This window comes from Peromyscus eremicus, chromosome 1, assembly GCF_949786415.1.
Source record: "Peromyscus eremicus chromosome 1, PerEre_H2_v1, whole genome shotgun sequence".
In the NCBI taxonomy this organism is placed as follows: Eukaryota; Metazoa; Chordata; class Mammalia; order Rodentia; family Cricetidae; genus Peromyscus; species Peromyscus eremicus.
The window spans coordinates 181,557,257-181,577,331 of NC_081416.1; the positions used below are offsets into that span (position 1 = coordinate 181,557,257).

The following is a 20,075-nucleotide window of genomic DNA, read 5'->3' on the forward strand; positions in this document are numbered from 1 at the left end:
TAACACAAAATGAACCTGGTGACATTCTGATGCAGGCCCCTCACCTAAGGGTGCTCAGAGCTGGTTGGTCTTTTTCTCTCAGAGCTTCTTCTTGGTTCTCCTTGTCTCCATCAGCCAGACCGAACTCATGGATGGTTTCCTATCCAGCCCTAGAGATCCTTTGTGAACGTTGTGAAAACCTTTCCAGGAGAAACATGAACAAAGCCTACTCATCCCAACTGTGACAGAAACAGCCAAGACTCCACACAACTCTAACTGGTGAATCAACAAGTTATATTGGGGTTCCTTAGAAGCATGTGGTCAAATGTCTTTGTTTTTGTGTTTTGATTTTGTTTGTGTTCGAGAAAGGATCTTACAATGTATTTCTGACTGTCCCAAAACTCACCGTGTAGACAAGATCCACCAATCAGTTTCAGCTCCCAACTGTTGATCCCAATGTGCTCCTCTATGCTAAGCAATATTTGAAACTTTTCAGTGGTTTTATCTCTGAAAAAAGCTTTGCCTGAAACTTGTAACTGCCTCTAGTTCTGAGAGGAGAGGAGTAGCCTCAGGACCCTCTACACTATGAAAGAATACTGCTGTGTATAATCAGAGCTACAGAGACTTCAACAAGCCAACAGTCATGTCATGCCTGGAAAGCAGTGACTCAGACCAGGGGAAGATGAAGGATGATGCTCCTGGGAGGATATAGCAGAAGGAGCACACTGACCACCTGACCTATCAGTTCTTCTGGATAAACACAGAAGAAACTACAAGGTTGTCTTAGGTTTTCTATTGTTGTGATTAAATACTATGACCAAAAGGCAAATTGAGGAGGAATATGTTTATTTGGCTTACACTTCAGCAATGCTGTTCATCACTAAAGAAAGTCAGGACAGGAACTCAAACAGGGCAGGATCCTGGAGGCAGGAGCTGATGCAGAAGGCATGAAAGGGAACTGCTTACTGGCTTGCTTTCTCTGGTATGCTCGGCCCAGCTTCTTATTGAACCGAGGACCAGCAGCCCTGGGATGTCACCACCCACCATGGTGTCCTTCCCCACTGATCACTAATTGAGAAAATGTCTTGCAGCTGTATCTCATTGAGGCATTTCTTCAGCTGAGGTCCCTTCATCTGATGACTCTAACTTTTGTCAAGTTGACACAAAAACCCAGCCAGTACACCTGACAGCTTGTAAAGTAGACACACAAACACATCATTATTAATCCACATCCTATCCTTTCTTATTCATCACCAACATCTTAAATAACTTTAGAAGTCTCACAATCTTTACAAATTCAGTACATAAATTTTCGTCACTTAAAAAAAACAATCTCTTTAAATGCAAAGTCCTTTAAAATTAAAAATCTCTCAAGTATGGGCTCCAGTAAAATAACTCCAATAGGGAAGAGTCAGGACACAGTCATGATCAAATCAAGGGAAAATGAAAATTGGAACCCTCCAGTATCTGGGATCCATTCACATTGTCCTGTAATCCTCCAAAGGGCTGGAGTCACTCCTCTGCTTTTGACCTCTGCAGTACACACAGCTCATTTTCTAGGCTCTGACTGGCTCCTCTCCACAGCTACTGTTGTTCTTGGTGATCATTCCCTTGCACTGGCATCTCCAAGCCACGGGGTTCTCTGCTGCAACTGGTCTGCACTTTCAGCAATAGCGTCTCTTAGGCTGTCCTCATGGTGACAAGCCTCCAATTCTTTGCAAGACCACTTCAGCCCAGAGACTTCAACTGCCACTAGGGATGCACCTTAACCAATGGCCTCTGCTTTCCTCTCACACTGTCAGTCCTCAGCTGATCTTCGTGACCACTTCATGCCTTCAAAACCAGTACCACCTGGGTGACTCATACACATTACCAAGTCAGGCTTCCCCACCATGAACAACGTTGGCCGCCTCTAGAACACAGCTTCTCTGTGATCTCAAGAAATACTTCTAGGCAGATTTCACCTCAGTGATGCTGGCCTCTTCTTAATGTCTGCTAATATCTTAGCTCCAGCTGACCAGCTTCAATTTTCCCAGTATCATAAAGGTTTTACTTCAGTAATTCTGGTATCTTCTTAATCACCAATGATTCTTCAGAAAAGGCTAGCAAGAACCACAGGATTGCTTCAGTAGTTTTGGTATCTTGTTAATCACAGTTGATTTTTCAGTCCCAGCTAACTAGATCCACCTGTTCTTAATACAAAAATAGAAAATGGCCCTCATATCATCTTTAAAATTCCCTCTGATATTTTACAAGCCAGTCAGGCCTCCATCTTCTGCATTTCTCTTAATATTTTTATCTGCCAAGTTCCCACGGAACATCCCACTGAGGTCTCTCAACACTCAATGGCTCTTCTAGTCTAAAGTTACAATGTCCTTCCACAATCCTCCCAAAAACATTGTCAGGTCTGTCACAGCAATACCCCACTACACTGGTCTTAGTTCATTGGTCTTAGTTAGGGTTTCTATTGCTGTGACAAAAAAACCATGACCAAAAGGCAAGTTGGGGAGGAAATGTTTTATTTGGCTTACTCTTCAGAATTACTGTTCATTACTAAAGGAAATTGGGATAGGTACTCAAACAGGACAGGTTACTGGAGGGAGGAGCTAATGCAGAAGCCATGGAGGGGAGCTGATTACCGGCTTGCTACCCATGGCTTGCTCACCCCACCTTCTTATAGACCTCAGGACCAGCAGCTCAGTGAAGGCACCACCAACCATGTGCTGGGCCTTCCCCCTTGATCACTAATTGAGAAAATGACTTACAGTTGGATTTCATGGAGGCATTCCCTCAACTGAGTATCCTTCCTCTGATGACTCTAACTTGTGTCAAGTTGACAAGATCTGGCACTGTTCCCCCCATGGGAGAGCTGACCCCAGCATTTGGAAGTTGCCCCAACACTCACCACATTATGGAATGAAACGAAAGGAGGGAAAAATCTTCAAATCCACAGCAAGGTAGAATGGAAGACCCATAATGTGGTGCTAGAGGAGTTTGCTGCCCCAACATTTAGGTCTTTTTCTGCAGCCAAAATAAATTTATTTCCTGGATCATTTCTCACAAGTGATGCCCAATATTAAACATTGAATGTTCTTGTAAAAAAAACACCTGAGATCCTCAAATTTATTTCCCAGACTTGGTCACCAGGCAAGGACTATGGCTGTCTCTCTTCTTCACTTCTAGGATGCAGTCAAGGTCCTTCTCTGGCTGTGGCAAGCCTCAAACAGCAAAATCCTAAGAACTATGAGGATCAAGCCAGCCATGCCCATCCGGATGAGGTTCTCCACTGTGTGATCCTGGGGCTGTGAGGCTGGAGGTTGTGAACAGAAAGGTCAGGACCAACCAAAGCCACCATAAGATGACTGAATTTTCACTCTGACAGCTCCCTCCCCTGTCTAGAACTTGACCTTCTGGTTCCATACCGTAAGTAGAATTTTCCTTCCTCATCTGTCATGGCTTCTGACATATTTTGTGGTTGCATAATGGTATCAGGCAACCCTGAGAAACAAAGATTTGCTGGGTGTGTGCATTGCTCAAGAGAAGTGATTCTTTTTGTCAAGTTTCATGTTCTTATTTTCTACAAATTCACATTTTTCTCATCATATAACATTATGAAAATGTGGGAAGAATTCTTTCTCTGCAGTAGCAGCTTCCTCCTGTTCTTCGGCTTGATCTCTTCAGCCTGACTACACTCTGAGTTCAGAACCGCTGGTCAAGGCTCTTTTTTGAAACAGAGTTTATCTGATTACAGAGCTCAGATGGAAAAATGTCATTTCCCACTTCACAGTATAGGAGATTTCCTGTGCTCCCAGCTCAGTCTGTAGTATAGAAGTCTGGAGGATAATACCCCCCCCACTAGAAAATTAACCTGCACTATTCAACAGCTGAGAACCCAAGATCTAGCCACATAGTCTTATTCTTAGGGTCCCTGATTATCAGGTGATCAAAATGGTAACAGTCTGGGCTTCTCTTCCTATACTCACCCCACAAGGTTGCCATGATGCTTCTGTTTAACATTTCACTCACTAATCTTTCCATTGTTGTTAACACAAACAATGCAGTAAAAAAGACAGAAACATATGCTCACAATGTACATGAATCCAGATATGTTCTAATAAGTACAGAACCTAAATCATCAAAGAATAGGCCAGTATTAAGCAATTAAATTTTATTTTTTAAATTAAATAACACTCCATCCATATCTGGAAAGGCTATATGAACTCTAGAAGAGAAACCAGTACTGCCAAGTTTCTAGACCAATATAATTTCTAACTCATTCTAAATGCTTATCCTTATACCCACAGGTAAGTGTAGCTTTCAGCCCTCATCTGAAAAGGTTATTTCATAAGAGATGGGGGAAATCATAGAGATCCACAACTATGCAGAGAGTTACAGGCCTCTGACCACACATGAGGGTTTTTTATATACTATCTATAACAACTGGAGGGCTCATTCTTGCTGGATGCCACAAAGATCTCCAAAACTGGTCAAAATGGGGATAAGTGGAGTAGGTGTTCCCAGTCCAAACAGACACTTTTATTTGTTTTTCAAGACAAGGTTTCTCTGGGTAGCTCTTTCTATCCTGAAACTCAATTTGTAGACCAGGCTCACCTCGAACTCAGAGATCCACCTGTCTCTGCCTCTCAAGTGCTGGGATTAAAGGCGTGTGCTACCACTGCCTGTCCAAAATGGATACTTTTAAAATACAAATTTTATACCTAAGATTTAAGAAACATTAAGGAACTCATCCATCTGGCTCTTGTAATACTTTCCATATCCCATCCTGCTCTGAAAGTTCCAAGGCCTCTCATATGCTGGGCCTTAGTAGTCAAGAGCTCCCTTCAGCAGTTATGGCTTTGAACCCTCCTTAAGGTAGAATGGTTTATGACAAAGGATTTCTGGTGTCAGTTGAGTGAATGAGGCGACTTCCTCACCTGAGACATGTATCTCCAAAGGGTCACTGGCCTCTGACCACACATGTGAAGTATTTGTATAGTATCCATAACATCTGAAGGGACCACTCTTGCTGACTGTCATGGAGATCAGAGGAAACAGAGCCTGGGACTGTCCAGTGTGTAATAACTGTGCCTTTTGGGACCTGGAGAACTTCAGATCTTCTCTAGTCAAAATGAACCCATTGTATCCTTTGGATGAGACACACTGAAGGGTCACATTCCCACCTGAGGTCACCACAGGGCTGGGAAAAGCTGAAAGAGTAGGTTTACCATGGTGGACACCTAGAAAAAGAGAACAGAGCCTGTTAAATGATACATTGTCTCCAGCAGCTGGGCTATGGCTGAAAATGTTTACAAATGTATTTCCTGAGGGAAAATATAGAGGGCACAATGTAGTCATGCTCACAAATAATATGGGAGAAATTAGATATGTTACTCATGTAGTGTGTCTGCTCAATGGAGGAGATAAATACCTGTTTTCTATCAAGAAAGCTAGGAGTGGATGTTGTTAATACCCAGGTGGCCTTTCTATCTGTAGATCCAAACCTCACCTGAACCCCTCAGGATGTTTATTGCAGACTTTCCCTCCCTAGAACTTTATCATTGGCATTCAATTAATAAAGATCATCCTTTGGGATATGTCACATATACTTTTTAGCCTGCTGACATTGGCATTAACTCACTCAGAGACCACACCAGAACAAAGGCCCTTAAGATATAAAAATCAATCTTCATGTTCAAATGTACTTTGAGTTGAGTTTTGATGCTATTATGCCTAGCTGTTCACTAGAGTTTTGATTACACAAGTAATCTTATTTTTTTGCAGAATTGTCTGTGTTTAAATTTGCTTGCAATAAGTGACCTGGTTTCAGACTCTTAAGAGTGTGAACTGGCAACTACTATGTCAGCCTGATCTGAGTTTTCCTTATTACTTCACGTGGGTCATTTCCCTGCAAGCCGCAGAGCTTTCAGGGGCCCCCCGGGGAAAATGTAAGGATTTATACCCTTAGTGTCCACTCACCTGTCACCAGGGAGTCACTGCGCTCTGTCCACCCTGTAGATTTGTAAGAGTAACAGCAATATTGCCCTGCATGATGCTTTTCCATGGATGCTATGGAGAACATGGCCTTGTTACCAGGATCTTTGGGAGTTTGACTGTCCCAGGGTGCTGAGCTTCCTTCTTTATACAGGAAATATATTCTGGATTCCTTGGTCCCCTCACACCAAATGGTCACATCATTCCCAGAGGCAATCACAGAGCTTGGTTCAGCCCACAAGGTGGGTTTTTGAAGGTTCCCTGCAAGGAAGCAGGTGAGAAGGAGATGGGACTTTGAACAGTTTCATAGTAAATGTCAAGCATACTTCTGATCTTGAACTTTACTCCTGAATAGCAAAAGGATGAGTAATGCCTTGGGAAGACTCAGTCTCTCGTGACCCTCCAAAGATCCAATCTCACTATGCCCTCCCCTCATTTTTATGCAGTGACTCCCACAGTCTGCATGCTGTGTGAATTGTCTCAGGAGCCCTGGATCCTCAGACACATCACACAACATGGTTTCCACCGGGACCATGTGTCAGGAACAATGTTTCTGCAGAGAGTCTGGAGGCTTCCTCACCTGAGACCAGGAGCTCCAGGGGTTCACTGACTTTAGACCATACCTGAGGATTTCTTGTGTTATAGACATGGCATCTGAATCTTCACCTTTGGTTGGAAGTCACTGGACCCACTTGGAATGTGGACTGGCATGTCCTAGTGTATAAATATTGTGAGCTGCTGAATTCCTGGTCGTCCTTAGTTAAAATGAAACAGTTGTATCTCTGAGTTGAGGTACAAGAGAGGGTCACAGACCCTCCTAAGGAAACAACAGGGTTATGCATCGTTGACAAAGTTGGTTTGGAGTAGACTCCTAGAAGAAGTACATATGGAATATTAAAGAGGCTCACACAGTATGAATTCTCCCCATGGCTGTCATTTGATGGCAGATACCATTATTACTGTCTTTTCTTGAGAATAACATCTGGGGCTAATATTTTTGAGTATCCTCTCACCTATCACTACCAGCTCTAAGGTGTCACTGCCCTCTGACCATCCCAGAGGGGTGTAAGAGTAACAGTGATAGTGTCCTGCATTCAGTTCAGTCATAGATGGAATGGTGAGTTTTGTCTTATTATTGTGGACTGTTTGGATTTGTTGGTCCCAGGGTTCCAGGCTTCCCTCTTTATATATAACATTCATTAGGGTTTCTAGAGTCACCTCACACCATATGGTAACAGGACTCCCTAAGGAGATCACAGAGCTAGGATAAGCCCAGATTGTGGGTTTGTGAAGGGTCCCTGCAAAGAATGAGAGGGAAAAGGGAGATGTATCTGTTAGGAGAATTGCACAGAGAAGGTCACATTTGCCAATGACATGTAAACTGATCTGCAATTGCAGAAGAATACTTAAAGACCTCACTTTCCCCTGGATCTTGGGTTCCACTGTTAATTAAACCCTAGATTTTGCACCTCAATTCAAGCTGTAACACATATCTGTGACACGGACTTCAGTAACCCAGGCTCTTGATCAACTACCACACATCAGGTCCTTTCCTGGGATCCTGTGTCAGTTACAATATCATTCAAAGGAAAGTCCTGTACTTCCTTACCTGAGACCAGGAGTTCTAGGTAGTTGCTGGGCACTGACCATGTCTGAGGGCTGCTCAAATAAAAGCCATAGCATGTGAACCTCCACCTCTGGTTGTGGGTCACAGGACCCACTGTGAACACGGCTCCAAATAGCTCAGTGTATACATTCTGTGAGGGCAAAGCCTTGGAGAACTTCTCATCTTCCTTCATTAGAATGAACATGCTATATGCCTGTTCTGACACACACTTAAGGGTCACATGCCTTCCTGAAGTCACCACAGGACTGGACAGGGATGAAAGGGTGACTTTGTTGGGGAAAACTCTTAGGAGAAAAGAAGAAGCCTGTTAAGTAAACCCATATGGGAAGCATTGTTCCCTTCTTCTCAGATTTGAGAAAAGGTGTCCCCCCAGTGAACAAACTCTTTTGCATAAGACAGAATCTGGGGTTAGTAAAGGTCCTCTCACCTGTTACCACCAGCTCCAGGAAGTCACTATTTTCGGAAATGCCATTGGTGCTAATATAGATGCACTAATAGTGGCCTGCATTGTTCCACTGGACCGATGAGATAGAGAATGTGGCTTTGTTTTCAGTTTGTAAAAGGGTTGTTGGTATTGGGTGATGTGGACTTCCTTCTTTGTAGAGAATATATTCCTTGGCCTCTAAGGGCCCTTCACAGAAGAATGTCACCTGGTTCCCAGTGGCTACCACATTTCTTGGCACTGCCCAGAGTGTAGGTTTAGAGAGGGCCCCTGAAAGAAAATTGACAGCTGCTCTCCCAGAACTCTCCCTCAGATGTAAGCTCTCAGACTTAAGAAATTTCAGTTACCCCCAGCATCACCCAACACCAACTACTCTCCATCTTCTCTGTTGAGGAATTACCTGTGGTCCCCAACAAGGATGTCCAAACTGGGACAGCTGAGAAGACACTCACCTGCCAATACTGGGTTCCTGAGGTCCAGACTCAGTCCTGCAAAAGAGTTAGTTACCTGTGAGTGTTTGCACTGAAACATGAGCATGACCTCCACGTCCAGATGCCTTATAGAGCTGCTGGTACATCCTGATGGCCCAAATCATGGTTGTGAGGTGGATTCGCTATCAGATGAAAATTCTCCATCCCAATTTGGTATCTCACCAAGATATAGCAGAACTGTAAAAAGGGGGGTCATGGCATCTTCCAGTTGCCTCAAATTTGCAGATGATTGGCCTCCTTTCCAAAAACACAGACACAAAACATGTGGCCTATACAGGTTTCTGCTTCCTGTCATGAGGAAGAGGAACTGCTCTAACCCAGCGCCTGACTCTTCTTTCCTGTGCTGTGATGGGTTGGCTTCCAGAATTTGTGACTTCTATCTCTCCCTGGTTCCTTAGTTTTCGTTTCTGTTTCTGACACAGAACCTTTTAAACCTCATGCAAGTCTCAGACTCCTCCTTCTCCTTCAGCTTGCTGTGTGCTGGGATTACAAGCCCAAGTCTGATTGTGGTCTCTTCCTTCAGAACATCTCCACTGTAACCATCTACATCTTCCTGTATGCTCCCACTCACCAAAGACCAGGACTTAATGCAAAATAAACCTGGTGACTTCCTGAGTCAGGACCTTCACTTGAGGGTCTCCAAGGTGGTTGGTCTTTTTCTCTCAGAGCTTCTTCTTGGTTCTCCTTTACTCCTGCAGCTAGACAAAACTCATGGTCAGTTTTCTAGCCTGCCTGGGAGATTCTTTGGGGATGTTGTGTGAACTTTACCTAGGGATACAAGCACAATGCCTACACACCTGACATGAGACAACAGTGATAAGAACAAAGACAAGACTCCACACAAATCTACCTGATGACACAATGAGTTATATTAGGGTTCCTTAGAATCCTGTCATCAGTCTTGGTTTTTTGGAATATTTTGATTTGTTTGTTTACTGAGACAGGGTCTCACTATGTAGCTCTGGCTGTCCTGGAACTCACTATGTAGTCTAGACTAGATCCAGCAACCAGTGTCACACACAACAGCAACATTGGAAACTTTTCAGTGGTTATAGCCATGAAAAAAAAGCTGTGCCTACACCTATTAACTGACAATATTTCTGATAGGAGGGGAGTGGCCTTAGAATCCTCTACACCATGATGGAATATTCATGGGGCCAATCTTGTGCAGGTGACCTGTGTGTAATCAGAGCTACAGAGACTCACAGGACAAGAGTACCACCATGCCTGGAAAGAACTGTTCTACAACAAGGGGAGATGCAGGCTGATGCTGCTGGGATCATACAGAACAGAAGGGACACACTGAGCACCCAATCCTTCAGAGCTCCTTGATGAACACAGGGGAGACATCCATGGAAATGGAGAAAAAAATGTGGTATTCTCGTGACTCTGATTTGAGTCTATGCTAAATAATTCCTATAGACTCATTGCCCATTTCTTTCCAACATACATGATTTCCATAGGAACAACCTCTCAGCATTTTTTCTTCTTAGGTGTTCCTATTTTATTGTTCAGAATCCTTCTGGTTTTTGTGAAGTCTGAATTTGAATTAAGACCTCCTCATCTACAAATGTTCATTCCAATAATGTTGTTGGCATCTCACCTATGAGCCCCAGCACCATCCTGATTGTCTAACATCAGCATCATATTCACCACGCTTTTGGGTTCAGGAGTGCTTGGGACTCAGGTGTACAAGGAATGATTAACTTTCACACTGTTTTATAATGTAGCTTGGATAAAAGAGGGTTTTGGTCATGTAAATGTTATGGTTAAAGGGACTCTCTCTGCTCTCATGTTTTGCAGATAATTAATATATTACATCTAAACTGTGAAGGTCATCAAAATTATGAGCTGAAAAGCAGAAGTGAAAACTAAAGTTCCCCAAATGCAGAAAGTTCTGTGTTCAAGAAAAAAGGCTATTGATCCGGGGTTGGGCGCGGTGGGGGGTGTTGGTCCTGCCTCAATTTGACATGCCAGAGTTTTTTTACTCTATATGGGAGGTTTTACACTCAGAGGAGTATATGGGGGTGGGGAAAAGGTGGGGATTAGCAGGAGGAGGAGAGAGAAGGGAAACTATGGTTAGAATGTAAAATGAAAAAAAACATTTAAAATAAAAAAAAATTAAAGATGAGACAGAGCCTGCCAGCACCCAATTGGACTAAGAGGTGAGTCTTTATCCTCATACCTGAACACCCCAGCCCCTAGGCTTTGGGCCCAGAGGCACAACCCTGCACCCCTACACTACCACCCATTGCAGTCCCAGTTTCAGGCCAGTCAGCAAAGGCAGACCTACTGCAGACAGGTCGGACTACCACCATCCCCCACCAGACCCTGTAACCCAAGCCCCACCTCCCCAAAATCCCACCCATCCTCCGAGACTGCAACTGTTCCTTGAGACAGAGCCTGCCAGCACCAGATTGGACTAAAAGGTGAGTCTTTATCCTCATACCTGAACAAACCAGCCCCTAGGATTTGGGCTCAGGCGCACAACCCTGCTACCCTATACCAGCACCCATTGCAGTCCCAGTTTCAGGCCAGTCGGCAGGCAGACCTACAGCAGACAGGTGAGATTACCACCATCCACCACCAGACCCTGTAAGCCACAAACCCCAGCCCTCCCTACCCATCCACATGCCAAGATTGCAGCTACTCCCTGAGACAGAGCACAAGAGTGCCAATTGGACTAAGAGCTGCTCCCTGAGACAATGAGTCCATCAGCACCCACTAGACCAAGAGATCCCTCTGGAACAAGTGTATCGATCAGACCAAGAGAGCCTCCCTCAGACACAGACACCACTTGTACCAAGTGGAGAAAGAGATGGGTAGACACCAGTGCAAAAATACAGTCAACAACAACAACAAAGGAAAACCATATGGCTCCATCAGAACATACATCAGCAAGACCTGAACATCCCAACACAGAAGAAACAGAAGAAATCGACCTTAAAAATGACCTTAAGAAGATGATAGAGATCTTTAAATAGGAAATGAAAAATTCCCTTAAAGAAATCAAGAAAAAGTAAAACAAAAAATGGGAAGAAATCAGTAAATCCCTTGAAAGCCAAGAGAAAGCAATTAAACAAGTGAGGGAAACAGTTCAAGATTTAAAAACTGAAATTGAGACAATAAAGAAGACACAAGCTGAGGGAATGCTGGAAGTGGAAAATCTGAGTAAACAAACAGGAACTACAGATGCAAGTATAACCAACAGAATGCAAGAGAGGGAAGAGCGGATCTCTGGCTCTTGAAGATAGGGTAGAGGAAATAGATTCTTCAGTCAAAGAAAACACTAAAGCCAAGAAAATCATGACTCCAAATGTCCAGAAAATTTGGGACACCATAAAAAGACCAAACCTAAGAATAATAGGGATAAAAGAAGGAGAAGAATACTAATTCAAAGGCACAGAAGTGGATAGTAGATGTGAGGGAAGGGATGGCCAGACTGCAACCCACAGCACCAGAGAGGCTAGCTAACAGGGAAAGACCCTAGGAGGGACACATGGATGACCCTGTGAAGGAGAAGTGGATGAGATCTATGTGACTGGACTGGGCGTCGGGGGATGGCAGAGGGCGAGGAGTGGGGGATGAGAACATAGGGAAATGGGAGGGTCAAGCTGGAACAGGGACAGAGTGGGAGGGCAGAGAGGAAGATACCATGATAGATGCGGACGTCATGGGAATAGAAAGAGACAGGGTGCTGGGGAGGCTCTAAGGAGTCCACAAGGATGACCCCACCTTGGTCTGCTTGCAGTGGTCCAGAGGGTGCCTGGACTGGTCTACTCTGGTGACCGGTCTAGCAAATAACCTAGCTGTCATCATAGAGCCTTTGTCCAGTGACTGATGGAGGCAGATGCAGAGATCCACAGACAGGCACCAGGCTGAGCTCTGGGAATCCAATCGATGAGAGAGAGGAGGGATTCTGCAGGTGGAGGACATCAAGATCATGATGGGAAGACATACAGAGATGACCAGACACACTAGTGGAAGCCCATGAACTGTAAACTAGTGGCAGTGGAGCCCCCAGGGGACTGGACTAGGCCCTCTGGATATGGAAGAAGGTTGTTTGGCTCAAACTGTTTGGGGGGCACCCAGGCAGGGGGATCAGGTTCTGTCCCTGGTACATGGGCAGGCTTCTGGGAATCCGGTGCCTGTGGTGTGACACCTTGCACAGCCTTGGTGCAGTGGGAAGGGGCTTGGACCTGCCTAGGCTCAGTGTGCCAGGCTCTGCTGACTCCCCATGGGAGACATTGATTTGGTAGATGTGGGGATGTGGGGTGGCTTTGGAGAGAGGGTTGGGGGCTAGAGGAGGGAGGAGGGCAGATCTGTGGGTGGTATGTAGAGTGAGTAGAAAATTTCTTAATAGAAAATGAAAAAAATTAAGATAATTTTGGCCACAGGGGGAAAAAAAGAAAAGAGGTTAACCTTGTTCATCCCTGAACCAGCCTTCTTTTTTTTTTTTTAAATTTTTATTTTGCAATACAATTCAGTTCTACATATCAGCCACAGATTCCCTTGTTCTCCCCCCTCCCGCCCCCCTCACCTTCCCCCCAGCCCGCCCCCCATTCCAATCTCCTCCAGGGCAAAGCCTTCCCCACAGACTGAGATCAACCTGGTGGACTCAGTCCAGGTAGGTCCAGTCCCCTCCTCCCATGCCGAGCCAAGGGACCCTGCATAGGCCCCAGGTTTCAAACAGCCAACTCATGCAATGAGCACAGGACCCGGTGCCACTGCCTGGATGCCTCCCAAACAGATCAGGCCAATCAACTGTCTCACCCACTCAGAGGGCCTGATCCAGTTGGTGACCCCTCAGCCATTGGTTCATAGTTCATGTGTTTCCGTTTGTTTGGCTATTTGTCTCTGTGCTTTATCCGACCTTGGTCTCAACAATTCTCGCTCATATAAACCCTCCTCATTCTCGCTAATTGGACTCCCAGAGATCCACCTGGGGCCTAGTCATGGATCTCTGCATCCAGATCCCTCAGTAGTTGGATGAGGTTTCTAGCACGACAATTAGGGTGTTTGGCCATCCCATCACCAGAGTAGGTCAGTTCGGACTGTCTCTCGACCATTGCCAGCAGTCTGTTGTGGGGGTATCTTTGTGGATTTCTGTGGGCCTCTCTAGCACTTTGTTTCTTCCTATTCTCATGTGGTCTTCATTTACCATGGTCTCCTATTCCTTGTTCTCCCTCTCTGTTGTTGATCCAGCTGGGATCTCCCACTCACCCAAGCTCTCTTTCCCTCGACCCTCGCCCTTCACTACCCCCACTCATGTCCAGGCTGTTCATGTAGATCTCATTCCATTTCTCTGTCGTTGGGCGATCCCTGTGTCTTTCTTGGGGTCCTGTTTTCCAGGTAGCCTGCCTGGTGATGTGAGTAGCAGTCCAGTCATCCTTTGAACCAGCCTTCTTAAGTATCATTGCAGGGAGACTTCCTCCTCCATGGAGGCTGAGTTAGGGTCAGGATCCAAAAGAATATTGGTAACTATGTACTCTCTGTGCTCTATCTGCAGATGGGTACTGCAACATCTCGTATTACTGTCTGGTGCCCACAATGACACTAAAATAGATTATTTCTTACTTTTATCCACAGCTATATTGTCTCATGTGTAGGTATCAGTTTTGTTGTGGGATATTTGTAAACGATGTGAAAAGGCTTTGCTGTGATTGGGATAATGAAAAGCTGAATGGCCAATAGCTAGGCAGGAGGTATAGATGGAACATCTGGGCAGAGAGAGAACTCTGGAAAGAAGAAAAGCAGAATCACAACCAGACAACAGACACATGGAACAAACTGGAGCTGCAAGATGGAAGATAAGTTACAACATGACAGCTAGGTAGGAGAAATAAGCAGGATTTCCAGGGAGAGAAAAGAAGAGGAGGAGAAATCTAAGCATGCAGATTATGCCAGAGAGATTCCAGGAGACTCAGAACAGGTCAAAGCTACAAAATGCAAAAGAGGTAACTGAGCCACATGACATGATGTAGATGAATGAAAATGGGTTAATTTAGGCTATAAGAACTAGTTAGAAACAAGCCTAAGATATAGGCTGATCTTTCATAATTAACAAAGGTCTCCATGTTAATTTGGGAGCTGGCTGATGGGTCAGAGAAAGACTCCTTACATAGGGCATCCAATGTGAAGGCAAGTATTTTCACATAGGACACGAAAAAGCTTTTAAAAAGTTCCAAACATGGAGCCAGATGTGGCTTCCCAATCCTACAATCTCTTGGGTGACCACTGCCTGCTCATTTGAGCCAGTCAGCACCATGTGCAGAGCTGCATGGTGGGTTTAAACTTCCTGTGTTTTCAGAACTAAAAGGCCGGACACCAATAAATACTAGTAGCCCAGGTGACCCAAACTTTCAGAATGCCTCTGTTGCAGATTCCTCAAAATTCTTCATCCAGAACAACTTCAAAGCTGCTTGCTGAGAGGGTTCAGCCTCACAGACTACTCCAGCTAGAATTCAGATAAGTCCTACATTTTCTCATCACATTGAGACTGGACCACAGCTAGCTCTCCCAGGACTTGACCATTATCTTAATTTTCTCAGAGTCCCCTAAAGATTCCATCACCTGCAGACAACGGGAAGCAGTCCAGAGAACGCAATACCCATGTTTCCAAATGTGGGGTAGGTACGTTTTGGTCATTCAGTGGTTTATGGATATCTATCAGCATTTGGATGGTTGGTTGCAAATTGTTAATGGTCATAGTAAAGAAGGTAACTAAGCAAGGGAGATTGGATTCAAGGATCCCTTCTGAAAAAAATGGGGTATAAGGAAATGATAAGGATAAAAGGGTAGATTATTGAATCTACTTTTAGTCTAAGAAGCAAATACTAGTCTCAAATATTTTATATTGGTATGGATTTTTGCAAATTGATGCAAATTTAAAGTTATTTTGCTACACTGTATATATGTTTCTACTCTTCTTTAAGGTATTTGTACGTATGCAACTCATTAAAAATGTAATTTATAATTTAAAAATATAGGTTAGTAGTTATTCATCTATAATAATCAAACTTGTAGTCATGTTAAGTATGTTATCAAGGTTATATATATTTTAGATAGATAAATGGTCCTCAAACAATACAGAGACATACATAATGTACAATTCAAGATGGTTTAATAACCTAAGGCTTTTGTGACAGTAAGACATGTTAGCTCCTGGCAGCACCAATTTATCTCAAAAAAAGTATAATGGGCATCAAAGAACCTACACATGAGGTTTTCTTTGATTTTGGCAAAGTTATCCACTGGCCAAGAAAGCCCTTTCCTTGACTTCTGACAGTATGTTATCCAACTTGGACAATCAGGACACAAAGGGCAACAACTGCAGAACTTTGCCAAGACAAGGTAGGACAGTCCTTAAAAATTCCTGCTTCACAGAAACGCTGTCAGATTTTGTAAGCCTGTAGGCTGAAGACAGATGCCCCGATGTTGCAGAGGAATCTTGGGGTGACAGTCCAGTCAGCCAGACGTCTCAATCATTTCTATAGTTTTGGAAGTTGGAAGTTGTCTGCTCTGCACTTCCTGTTTATTAAGGTAATGTTTTATCCTTTTCAGGTCTTTGATGGGAATAAAATACTAGATAGTTACAGCTATAGTCTTCCTTGTTAACAAATTCAGAAATAAGCTTACATAAAAGATGAAAAGTTTTTGAGGTTTGGAAATATAAAAGCTTAAATTGTTTATCTAAGATGTTTTTAGGTCAAAAAAGTTTTTTTTAGGATGTTAATACAAGTTATAATAGAAGATAGTTTAGATATAAAACATTTGACTTATCAAGATAAGATGATAATGGAGTAATTTCTCCAAATTTGCCAAATGCAATTGGACTGGACTTTGTGAATGTAATTCTTACTTGATAATTGTTCTTAATTTATGTAATTTTATGTATTAGACTTAAAAACCTTTTATTTAGACAAAAAGTGTAAAAATGCTGTGGGACATTTGAACACTGTGTGAAGATATATTGCTATGATGGTCATAACAAAAAGCCAGAATGGCCAATACCTAGGCAGGAGATATAGACCAGACTTCCGGGCAAAGACAGGAAGATGAGATAATTGAGGCATGAAGGAGATGCCGTTGAAATGCAAATTGGGTTGGACACACAGAATTGAGGAGAGATAAAAGCCATGAGGTAGAATGTAGATTAATGAAAAAAATGGGTTAATTTGTTATAAGAGCTAGTGGGACAAGCCTAAAGTAAGGCTGAGTTTGTATAATTAATAAGTCTCCCTGCAATGATACTTAACAAGGATAGGTTCAGGGACTAAATAATATTAGCCTCTTTTCTTTTTTTCCCTGTAGCCAAAATCATCTTTAATTTTTTTATTTAAAGTTTTGTTTTCATTTTATACTCTAACCAGTTTCCCCTCCCCTCCTCCTGCTCATCCCCACCTTCCCTCCACCCCATCCACTCCTCAGAGAGGGTAAGGCCTCCCACAGGGAGTCAAAAAACTCTGTCATGTCAAGTTGAGGCAGGAACAAGTTATAAGAGCTAGTGGGACAAGCCCAAAGTAAGGCTGAGTTTATATAATTAATAAGTCTCTGCATGCCATTATTTTCAGCTGATAGTCCAAAAATGTCTGATTGCACAGTTTCAGTTTAAAAGTCACACTGAACCCATCCCTTGGAGATGAGTATCCAGTAGCTCATGCAGACAGACCAATGTATTATCTCCATCACTAGTTCTACTGATTGACCATGAAAATACCAAGCTCAAGCTTTACTTTCCCTTTAAAAACACATCAGTTCACTTTCGGTTTCTGTAACTTGACAATTGACACTGTATCATTATAAAGAAACCTGGTTAACTTAGATGATGATTTGGAAGACATAAGTCCAATATCAGGCAGCTTCACCTGCTCAACTTCTAATGATGCTGTTTGCTGTGCCAACAAGACTAGAAGACCTAAAATTAAACTCTCAGGTACCGAAAGGAAACTGTGTTGTGGATATTGAATTGTGTACCATTATACTCCAAAAAGAACTCATCAGGGTCTCAGGGAGTTACAGTACTAACTTATAAGATAATACTCATATGTCTAGGGTGTTCTTTATTTAGGCATGTCCTTCAGGATACATACATACACTTGAAGTTCAGATTACAGCATGTGAGTCTTTTTTATTTTATTTTATAATTTAATTTAATTTTACATATCAGCCATGGATTTCTTTGTTCTCCCTCCTCCCACGGGCCCTCCCCCGTTCCCCCCAGCCCACGCCCCATTCCCATCTCCTCCAGGGCAAAGACTCCCCTGGGGATTGAGTTCAACCTGGTAGATTCAGTCCAGGCAAGTTGAGTCTCCTCTTACCAGGCTGAGCTAAGTGTACCTGTATAAACCCCAGGTTCAAAACATCCAACTCATGCACTGAGGACAGGTCCCAGTCCCACTGCCTGGATGCCTCCCAGACAGATCAAGCTAATCAACTGTCTCACTTATCCAGAGGGCCTGATCCAGTTGGGGGCTCCTCAGCTATTGGTTCATAGTTCATGTGTTTCCATTCATTTGGCTATTTGTCCCTGTGCTTTTTCCAATCTTGGAATCAACAATTCTCACTCATACAAACACTCCTCTTTCTCGCCAGTTGAACTCCTGGATCTCCACCTGGGGCCTGGCCATGGATCTCTGCATCGGCTTCCATCAGTCATTGGATGAGGTTTCTAGCATGACAATTAGGGTGTTTGGCCATCCCATCACCAGACTAGGTCAGTTCGAGCTGTCTATCGACCATTGCCAGTAGTCTATTCTGGAGGTATCTTTGTGGATTTCTGTGGACCTCTCTAGCACTCGGCTTCTTCCTATTCTCATGTGGACTTCATTTATCATGGTCTCTTATTCCTTGTTCTCCCTCTCTGTTCTTGATCCAGACGGAATCTCCCGCTCCCCTAAACTCTCTTTCCCTTGACCCTTGCCCTTCATTACCCCCACTCACGACCAAGCTGTTCATGTAGATCTCATCAATTTCTCCATCATTGGGCAATCCCTGTGACTTTCTTGGGGTCCTGTTTTCTAGGTAGCCTCCCTGGTGATGTGAGTAGCAGTTTAGTCATCTTTGTTTTACATCTAGTATCCTCCTATGAGTGAGGACATACCATGTTTGTCTTTCTGAGTCTGGGTTACCTCACTCAGGATGATTTTTTTCTAGATCTATCCATTTGCCTGAAAACCTCATGATGTCATTGTTTTTTCTGCTGAGTAGTATTCCATTGTGTATATGTACCACATTTTATTTATCCATTCTTCAGTTGAAGGACATCTAGGTTGTTTCCAGGTTCTGGCTATTGCAAACAATGCCAATATGAACATAGCTGAGCAAGTGCCCTTGTGGTATGATTGAGCATTCCTTAGGTATATGCCCAAGAGTGGTATAGCTGGGTCTTGGGGGAGATTGATTCCCAATTTTCTAAGAAAGCTCCATATTGATTTCCAAAGTGGTTGTACAAGTTTGCATTCCCACCAGCAGTGGAGGAGAGTTCTCCTAGCTCCACATCCTCTCCAACATAAGCTGTCTTTAGTGTTTTTGATCTTAGCCATTCTGACAGGCATAAGGTGGTATCTCAGAGTCATTTTGATTTGCATTTCCCTGATGATTAGGGATGTTGAGCAATTCCTTAAATGTCTTTCAGCCATTTGAATTTCCTCTGTTGAGAATTCTCAGTTTAGTTCTATAGCCCATTTCTTAATTGGACTGTTGGACATTTTGATGTCTAATTCCTTGAGTTCTTTATATATTCTGGATATCAGTCCTCTGTCAGATGTGAGGTTGGTGAAGACCTTTTCCCATTCTGTAGGCTGTCGCTGTGCCTTGTTGATCATATCATTTGCTCTACAAAAGCTTCTCAGTTTCAAGAGGTCCCATTGATTGATTGTTTCTTTCAGTGTCTGTGCTACTGGTGTTCTATTTAGGAAGTGATCTCCTATGCCAATGCATTCAAGACTACTTCCTACTTTCTCTTCTAGCAGGTTCAGAGTAGCTGGATTTATGTTGAGGTCTTTGATCCACTTGGACTTAAGTTTTGTGCACGGTGATAGATATGGATCTATTTACAGCCTTCTACTCGTTGATATCCAGTTATGCCAGCACCATTTGTTGAAGATGCTTTCTTTTCTCCATTGTACAGTTTTGGCTTCTTTGTCAAAAATTATATATGTTCATAGGTGTGTGGATTAATGTCAGGGTCTTCAATTCGATTCCAATGGTCCACATGTCGGTTTTTATGCCAGTACCAAACTGTTTTTATTACTATAGCTCTATAGTAGAGCTTGAAGTCAGGGATCGTGATGCCTCCAGAGGTTGTTTTATTGTATAGGATTCTTTTGGCTATCCTGAGTTTTTTGTTTTTCCATATGAAGTTGAGTATTATTCTTTCCAGGTCTGTGAAGATTTGGGTTGGTATTTTGATGCGGATTGCATTGAATCTGTACATTAATTTTGGTAAGATTGCCATTTTTACTATGTTAATCCTGCCTCTCCATGAGCATGGGAGATCTTTCCATTTTCTGACATCTTCTTCAATTTCTTTTTTCAGGGACTT

The 20,075-nt window shown here is 43.3% G+C and overlaps 1 protein-coding gene across 1 annotated transcript; it reads right to left on the minus strand.

Moving 5' to 3' along the window:
- Nucleotides 1-4,428: 4,428 nt before the first annotated feature.
- Nucleotides 4,429-6,271, minus strand: LOC131902850 (leukocyte immunoglobulin-like receptor subfamily A member 5; the record flags this gene model as incomplete). Its single annotated transcript, XM_059253777.1, has 3 exons — nucleotides 4,429-4,462; nucleotides 5,078-5,216; nucleotides 5,956-6,271. Coding segments are annotated over 3 exons (489 nt in total), but the record flags the coding sequence as incomplete, so codon positions are not given.
- Between the last annotated feature and the right edge of the window lie 13,804 nt (nucleotides 6,272-20,075).